Source organism: Elephantulus edwardii, unplaced genomic scaffold (assembly GCF_000299155.1).
Source record: "Elephantulus edwardii isolate Elephantulus edwardi_28Jun2011 unplaced genomic scaffold, EleEdw1.0 scaffold00028, whole genome shotgun sequence".
NCBI classification, from domain to species: Eukaryota; Metazoa; Chordata; class Mammalia; order Macroscelidea; family Macroscelididae; genus Elephantulus; species Elephantulus edwardii.
In genome coordinates, this window is record NW_006399778.1 from 18145111 (window position 1) to 18153622 (window position 8512).

The window sequence follows — 8512 nt, forward strand, 5'->3', positions numbered from 1 at the left end:
GTGCAACAATGAATGAATGGAATTCCAAAATCTCTGTAGATGTTCATTGAAATGAAAAATAAACAAACTAAATTTAAAAAAAACAAAAAAACTAGGATATAATTTTCTAGCTAAGGACACAGATTATCTGAAGTAAATGGCATACCTGAGTTTACAGATTAAATTTTGACAATAAAACCTCAAACTGTTTTCTAAATTAAAAAAAAAATCAATCACTTGCCCATCATTACCCTGTCTTTTCCCCCGGATCACTGAGCGAATAAGACCATTATTGTAAAAATAGAAGGGTAACGAGTAAAACATGTATGGGAATTCAAGGGTGGGGAGGGGGAAGTGGAGAGGTGAGGATGGGTAGGGGATGAAATCACAGGGTTGAACAGTTTGATGGGTAGAGGGAGGGGGGAAGGAAAGGAGAAAGATTCGCTCAGACTCTTGATAAGACACTGCAATGGCACCCACTTCTCTCCCTGTCTCCACCCTTGTCCCCAGCTCCTAATTCAGAGGTCTTCCTAAGCAGCAGGTCTCCCTCGCCATTCCACGGCTTGCTGTCACATGCTGGCTCCCCATTGCTCTGAGGAGACACCCACGTTTGACCCCTGATTGGCTCCCTTTCTCTTCTGCCACCCCAGTCCTGGTGGTACCCCATATCTCATTCTGGTAGTCCTGGAATCCCACCAGACTCTTCCATACCTTCATCCTGTGCTTCTCCCTGAAGTAATCTCCCGTCTTGCCACCATCTGGCCAAACCCAAACCATCCATCAAAGTCTAATTCCTGTCCCAGTTCTCCCAGGAAGTTCTGCCAGCCTGCACCACCCCGTCAGCTCATACTCCAGCAGAGCTGGCTCTGGGCCAGGAGATGATTTGTCAGACCTCTTTAATTAAAGGCTAATGGGTCTCCTCCAGGGAAGAGCCTGAACTTGGTCAGAGAGGGAAGGAAGGGTTTTTCAGGCCTGGGATAGACAAATCAGGTGGGCACATCATGGACAGCAGGAAGTTGGGAGTCAGTAGGACATGCATGTGGGCAGGGGAGTAGCTGAGTGAAGTGTAGTCGTAGGATTTGGGGAGGTCAAAGAGCAGCGAGTGGGGATGGTCCTTGGTCAGAATGACATGAGGTACAAAATCGGGACAGGGCACTGAGTGAGTGTGGGGCTCAGTGAGTCCAGGCCATTTGGTGTTAAGTAGGCAGTGAATGGACATGGGTACAGCCTATGAGGTAGGCCCAAGATACTGGGGAGTGGGGCCCTGAGGGGGACCTTGGCTTGGTAGGACAGTCTCCCGTTTGACCCTCGCTACCCACAGGCGTGGTGCAGAGCATCAAGGACCACATCACAAAGCCCACGGCCATGGCGCGCGGCCGTGTGGCCCACCTCATCGAGTGGAAGGGCTGGAGCGCCCAGTGGTCCGGCTGGGAGCTGTCGTCAGCAGAGGACGAGCATTACTGCTGCCTTCCGGACGAGCTGAGAGAGGCCCGCTTTGCTGCAGGTCAGCGTGGGGGCTGGCAGGGATCTGCAGGGTCAGCCTGCGGGCACTGCCTGGGCAGCAATGGGCATGGGTAGACAGGACGGTGTGCAGCTTGTCTCACTGAGCTGTGCCTCACTCTCCCCCCACAGGGGTTGCTGAGCAGTTTGCCATCACAGAGGCCACACTGAGCGCCTGGTCCTCGCTGGACGATGAGGAGCTGCACCCGGAGAGCAGCACCCAGGATGTTGTCCACATACAGGGTACAACCTAAGGGGGGGGGCGCGTCAGGGTCGGGGCGGGGTTCAGGGTCAGGAGAGGGCAGCAGAGCTGAAGAGGAGGCCTGGTCTGTCACCAAGTGCAGTGTGACCTTGAGCAAGCCCCTTCTTTCCCTTGGCCTTAGTTTCTTCATCTGTGAAATGGGGCTAGTGATCCTTGCCCTGTCCACTTGGGGCATGCATGAGCGTGATGCAGAGAACAATGACGATGACAATGTCAGACCACGTGGTGGAAGTGCTTCTTCCAGGCTGAGCATTTCACGTATGTTATTTCACGCCATCATCACAACAGCCCAGCCCTAACCCATGTGCTACCAGGGTCACTTTGGTACTGATTGGACGTCTACATCCAAGGAGTCCTAGGCCCTCTGAAGGGAGCTGGGCCCCTGAAACTGCTTTCTGGAGGCACTCTCCTTGCTAGACTTTTATTCCCAGGTCTGGCCTCCAACACACTTCTTAAAAATAAGGCACAGAGGCACTAGGAGACTCAGAAACTGAATTACACATCTAAAGGCATCAGCCAGGATCAGAACTTTAGAAGCAGGTAGACCAAGCACCTTCCTCGAAATCCCAGTGACTAAGAAGGGCTTATTATTGAGGAGTAATGATGTCAGTTTGAGGACTAAGGTGCATTGGATTCAGACCATGGTCTTTCTAATTATTTGCATCTGAGACCTGGACAATGAATAAGGATGGCAGGAAAAGAATTGATGCCTTTGAGCTGTGGTGTCGGAGAATAGCACTGAGCATCCCATGGACGGCCAAGAAAACGAACAGATATGTCTTGGAGAGGGTGCAGCCAGAGTGCTCTTTGAATGCAAGAATGATGAGGCTTCACCTCACATTCTTTGAGCATTTTGCTAGGAGGGGCTATTTCTTGGGGAAGGACATGATGCTGGGAAGGGTGGAGGGTCCGCAAAGGAGAGGAAGACCCTTGACCAGGTGGATTGACACGGTGACTGCTGCAGTGGGCTCTTGTGTGTCGGGAAGTGTGAGGATGGTGCAGGATAGAACAGAGTTCAGATCTTTAGTTCATAGATTTCTATGAGTCATACTTAACTCGACAACATGGAGGGAGCCCAGGTCCTGGGTCCTGCCTGCACACGATTAATTTCACTTAATCCCCCGACTGTGAGGACAAGGCCAGAGCTGCAAGGTTTCGAGGACAGGCAGACTCTCTGCACTAAGAGCTGGACTCAGACCCCCGGCATCCCTGCGAACCCCAGGGAGGAAGCTGAGGCTCAGAGAAGTTAGTGACTTGCTCAAGGTCACACAGCTTGTCAGTGGTGGGGTCTAGCCCCCGGCCTTCTGCTCCTCACCCCCATCTGTTGCTGGTTTCCAGACCTGGAGAGCATCTACCTGCAGGACAGCTTCCTGAGCCACTCACAGGATGACAGTCTTCTGGCCTTCTCCTCTGGCCTCTCCCCCGATGGCTGGCCCTCACCCGAGGAACCCCCCAGCACAGCAGCTTGCCCGCAGCCCCCCAGCCCCGAGCAGCAGCATCGGCAGCGGCTTCCAGGGGGCCCCGGCCAGGGCTCACTGCCTTCAGTGGACAGCGGCTCCCTCTCCGAGGAGGAAGACGAGGTGTTCTATAACTGAGGCGGGGTTCACAGCCAGGACCTGGCCTGGTGGGCGCCGGGCACACTGGGGTTCTGGGCTGGGGAGCCCTCGAGTCCTCGGGAAGGCACAGGATGGGTGTGGCAGGGGTGAGGGCCAGCACTTGGGTGACCACTCTGTGCCTCCGTGGACCTGCCCCAGCAGTTGGGACTACACTTTTCCCCTTTCTTCTTCACCTGGCACCGGGGAACGTCCCAGGCCAGGCCTTCCACCGTCCTCAAAGACTCTCATAGCAGACACCAGGGCAGGCCACCCCACAGGGGCTGACAGCCAGTCACAGGTAGGCGAACCGAGGAAGAGGCTGGGACACCCACTTGGGGTGGGGTCTTGATCCTGGGGGCATAGCCCTTCCCTACTCCCTCTGGCTTCTGCCCCACAGTCCCAGGTGGGGTAGCCTCTTCTGGTAGCTAAGCACCCTCTTCTCCTCAGCTCTCTTCATCAGGACGACTGACTCTGTCTGGAATGTCTGTCCCCCTCTTACTTTCTAAACCTGTCTCCTGGGTGTCCCCATCCCCAGGGAGCCCACTCTCTCTCCTGTATCCTCTCCCACCTCCTCTGAGGTTCTCTAAAGACATTAAAGTGATGGCTTCATCCTGGATGACCCCTTGGGTTCACCTCTGCTGGAGAAGGCTTGTCCTTGGGCCCCTGGGAGGGGGGCCTAGAAGGACACACACACCCATCCTGGGGAGACCCCATGGAGGGTGCCCAGGGGCTACATGGGGGTCCTGTTCTATCAGCCTTCAATCAGTCAAGAAAGAGGGAGGGACCACCAGTTTCCATTGTATTGTCATGAATGCCATAGACCCTGGTAAGAACACAGGCTGGGGCTCTGCCCTAAGGACCCTCTCTCCCACATCTCCCTACCAGGAAGTGGAGAGGAAGAGGGAACCAGGGTCCCAGAACGTCAATGCCTTTGACAATCAGGAACCCCAAGAGCTCACACAAGGGTTCAGGCAGGTATGATGCCAGATAAATACCATTGGAAATAAGATGAGAGATATACAGAAAGTAAAGCTCTGGGTGAGCTTTATTTATCTTGGTAGCTCCTGGTTGGGTATCAGACAACCCTCATATGACAGTGTAAGTCTTCATTCATGAGTTTGACAACTGTTTATTGAACACGCACTGTTACAGTGGCTTTCTGGGGTCCAGCTCCCTGAGCTCTGTCCAGGGTGGAGTTTGCCCATAAGCTCATGTAGTAGGTGCCCCAGTGAACAGGCTACATAATTTGTTGTGCCAAGAAACTGAGCTGGGTTGGGGGCACGGGGGGGGGGCGTTTGTGATGGAATGTAGGGAGGCAGAGTCTTCGCCCAACCTCTGTCTCTAAGCAACTGCCTCGACAGGCTGTCTGGTTCACTTTGGGGCCGGGGGATTTGTCAGGTTAGAAATTGCTTTCTTCAACTAGAACAGAAAGAGAAGGATTTTTGAAGGGAGGGTATAGGGGCAGTTAAGAGGGAGGACTCCAGCTTTATTTGACTCCATCAGGGTTGGATTTGGGATAAATGTTAGAGCCAGTGCTTCTCACTGCACAGACGGGATCATGAAGTCTGAAGAGTGTCAGGGTAATAACAATAGATAAGACCAGCTGGATAGTCTGGGATCTGACAGGAGGACAGGGACAGGAAGAGGTGGTCATAAGGATCGCAGGAACCCTGCTCCCAAATTTGGTTGGGAAGATTTTTATGCCCCTCCCACAGCCAGCTCGTGCATAGAGCCTCCAATTCACTCCACCCTGAGGGGCCCTCGTACCTCCACCCAGGACACAAAGCCCACAGCTTTGCCCCGAGAAGTCACGAAAAGAGACTGAAGGTTCATCAGCTCAAAGAGGTTGTGTGCCTGGAAGCGGATGTCAAGAAGCATCAATGGGGAGATGCCAACCCCGAGAGGGGTGTCCATCCCGCCCCTCTGACTGCAAGGTGCCCAGGTCGATGGCTCTGAGCAGAGGTGGGAGGCTTGGCCAAAGGTGCCGCACCTCTCACCTTTTGAGGAAGACTTGGGACCCAGACTTGCAATGTGAAATAAAACCACCAGGGGTCCCCACACTCCATGCAGGAAACAAACTCAAATTCTAAATTGGTTCAAATTTGAACACTCAAATGTGAAGGACCTGCCTGCCTTCCAATGGCAAAGCTGGATGAGGATTACTCCAGGGTCCCTACCCTGCTTCTGCCCCTCCTCAATCCTATGTGCCAGGTTTTGTGGGGGGAGCAGGACAGAGGCCACTTGGTGTTAAAATGTCTAAATAATTTGGCCAGCTGCACACAGGAAGGTCGCATGTGGTGAACTGAAAGCCTCATGTGTGCTTTGATGCAAAACCCCATATTTTTAACCAATGTCTTTCTCCACCTGTAATTCATTGCCAAGGAGCTGACTCCAATTCATAGTGACCCTACAGAACAGAGTGAAACTGCCCTATCATAAGGGGGAATGAAAGACTTTCAAGGCTTTATATCTTTATTGTAGCAGATGGTCACATCTCCCTCCCATGGACCCACTAGTGAGTTTGAACTACTGACCTTTCAGTTACTAGCCACTGTCCCACTTTCCCTCAGCTTCCTGCTTCCCGTGTTCCTGCCCACCTGGTTAGTCTATCCAGACCTGACACACCCCTCTCTCCCTCTCTGACCAAGATCAAATCCTGCCAGAGGAGATCCATTATCCTTTCATGGTCAGGTTCTGACAGAGCACCTTCTATCCCAGCTCCTCTCTGTCCACCCAGGGGCTTCTATGCCCTAAGCCTGCCCACATCTCTGGTCCTTTTGCATCGTCCTGACACCCCTAGGAGTGAGACACAGACCAGGCAGGCCCTGCTCCGTCCACTCTGTGGATAAAGTGTGGACAGCAGTGTAGCCGGCGGGGAGACTAGAAGCTAAGTTTCCTCCCCAAGTTTTTGTCATCTACCCCCAAGGGCCTCATCTTCCCCCATGCCCAGATGGCTTCCAGTACCTGGTGCAGGGACATTTCTGGGGACAGCTGCAGGGTCACAGGCTCCACAGGACAGCCACCAGCCAAGATGTCCTGGAAACACCTCTGGAGAGAGGAGAGTTTTGGGGCCAGTCCAGCCTCCTCCAGGATCCCCCTCTTGGACCACCTCACCATAGGTCAGATTGGTCCTTTCTCTCCTCCTATTTCCCCCTAACTTCATCCGACACCTCACTAGCGCCCACCTGGTGTTCTGGAGGCCAAGAAGTTGGTTCAGCCTGGAGGGCCTGCATCAACTGGGCCCTTCGCACAAAGCCCACCAGGATTTGGGACTCTAGACAAGTGGAGAGGGAGAGAGTAGCATTTTAAAGCAGAGACAACTCTGTGTTGGGCCTTGTCGCCCAGGAACCTCTGAGAGTGGAGGCCCAGGCCCAGCATCATTGCCACCCACATCACAGGCGAGGAGAGGCCAAGTGTGGTAACACTTCTTTAAGCTTACATATTTTAGACAAGAGCCATCGTTTATATATCTTAAAAATATTTATATTCTAATGGCTACAGGGTTTGGGTGGAGGAGACTTCAAGTACCCAGGGTGACTTGAAGGGGACCCTGAATGAAAGAACCCTTCAGGAAGGACTGTAGTGGTGTCTATTACCATCTCTACCTTCCAAACTCACAGGGCCTGCTTCCCCGGAATTTACTTACAAAGATGGTTAATAATTCTAATAGTACCACCCTCTGGCATTTGGCAAGCACCCTCTCTCTCATTTAAGTGCATCAGCTACCTCAAGGCAGAGTGGTTATTATTTCCATTTGTTAATAAGGAAACAGGCTCAGAGAGGTGATGTGACTTGCCCAAGGTCACACAGCCTATTAAGTCGCAGAACCTGGATTTAGATTCGGATCTGCCTGACAGCTCCAATGCTGGGCCTTTCCTTTCTTGGGCCAAGAGATAAAGCCCAGGGACTGCTCCCTCCCCACTTCCCACTGGCACCTGTGCTCTCCGTCAGAGGGAACTCAGCCACATCTGTAGAGGTCACGACCTTGACCACCTCTTCCAGGGGTGTGTCCTTGGCCAGCGTGGTGATGGCGCAGTTCATGAAGTGTTCCACAATCACGCCTTCGGAGCTGTGGATGGAGGGTTGGGATGAGAGGATGTCCTGATGAGGCAGGGTGCCTAGGGAGCTTTGATGGGACCTGGGACCTGTGGTTCTCAAGAGTGGACAGAGACAGGGGTTCCTGGAGTGAGGAGCCCCAAGGTGGACAGACACCTGGTCCCATCTTGCTTAGCGGCCTGTTCTCTGTGCCCTGTGCCCCCCAACCAGCCCTCCTCTGCTGGTCAGGGGAGGCAGCGTCCTCTCGTCTCATCCAACAGGGGCCCTGAAGAATTTCAATTTTAGAAAACTTCTATGCTCCCCATAAAAAGTAACCACTTAAAAACCATTGGAGTAACTACCCCATTTTGCTGAAACTGAAACTTGCAACAAGGCAGCAGCTTGCAGAAATTTGGACCTGGGTCTTGGATTTGTGGCTATCAGAGCCTCTCAGTTCTGCTTCTCCTGAGCCGATCCTATCTGGTCAAGTGACGACCTCCAAGTCCATTTCCTTCCTCCAGTTCTCAACACCCCATAAAAACAATAGGACATGACTTGGGGTCATAGCTTTTCTGATCTAGTTCTGACTCGAAAGACTTGGAGTAACACATAGAATGTCCCTACATTCCAATATCTTAGTCCAACAGGTGTGAAAATGTAATCCCTAGGTGATGTGGATGAATCTGGCTGCTTACAAAAAGGCTGGAGGTTCAAACCAACCTAGAACAACCTCAGAAGACTGGCCTTGCACTTGGAGTTCATGTGTACCCACAGGAGAACTATGGTTCTGGTCTGACACACACACATGGGCTATAGTGGACTGGAATCGATTTGATAACATCTAGAGGTGGTGGTGGTTGGGAAAGGTGGGGAAAGTTGTGGTGATGGACCAGGATGTAGTGATTTTGCTGGTGAAGGTGATGGAGATGCAGTTGGTGGAAGGTGCAGGTGGTGGAGGTGTTGATGGTGGTGGTGGTAGAGGTGCTAGTGATAATGGAAATGGTGGAAGAAATGGTGGTGCTGAAAGAAGTGGTGATAGATAAGGAGGCGGGAGAGGTGGTGGTGGTGGAAGATGTAGTGGTAGTGGTGGGAGAGGTAGTGGTGGTGGGAGAGGTGGAGAGGTGGTGGTGGTGGGAGAGGT

At 52.7% G+C, this 8512-nt stretch overlaps 2 protein-coding genes across 3 annotated transcripts in view; one reads left to right on the forward strand and one right to left on the reverse strand.

Annotated features, from left to right (window-relative positions):
- Positions 1 to 3336, forward strand: part of FAM131C (family with sequence similarity 131, member C) — a 25325-nt gene extending 21989 nt beyond the window's left edge. Inside the window, exons 5-7 of the mRNA XM_006883615.1 lie at positions 1301 to 1483; positions 1612 to 1722; positions 3080 to 3336. Coding sequence (XP_006883677.1) covers positions 1301 to 1483; positions 1612 to 1722; positions 3080 to 3336 — 551 coding nt within the window. The remainder of the gene's footprint in view (positions 1 to 1300; positions 1484 to 1611; positions 1723 to 3079) is intronic.
- A 1371-nt stretch (positions 3337 to 4707) lies between these two features.
- Positions 4708 to 8512, reverse strand: part of CLCNKB (chloride channel, voltage-sensitive Kb) — a 12593-nt gene continuing 8788 nt past the window's right edge. For both annotated transcript variants that reach the window (XM_006883617.1, XM_006883616.1), the window contains 5 exons: positions 7272 to 7405; positions 6522 to 6610; positions 6301 to 6384; positions 5104 to 5190; positions 4708 to 4755 (listed from right to left, as the gene is read on the reverse strand). In XM_006883617.1, the coding sequence (XP_006883679.1) occupies positions 4708 to 4755; positions 5104 to 5190; positions 6301 to 6384; positions 6522 to 6610; positions 7272 to 7405 (442 nt within the window). The remainder of the gene's footprint in view (positions 4756 to 5103; positions 5191 to 6300; positions 6385 to 6521; positions 6611 to 7271; positions 7406 to 8512) is intronic.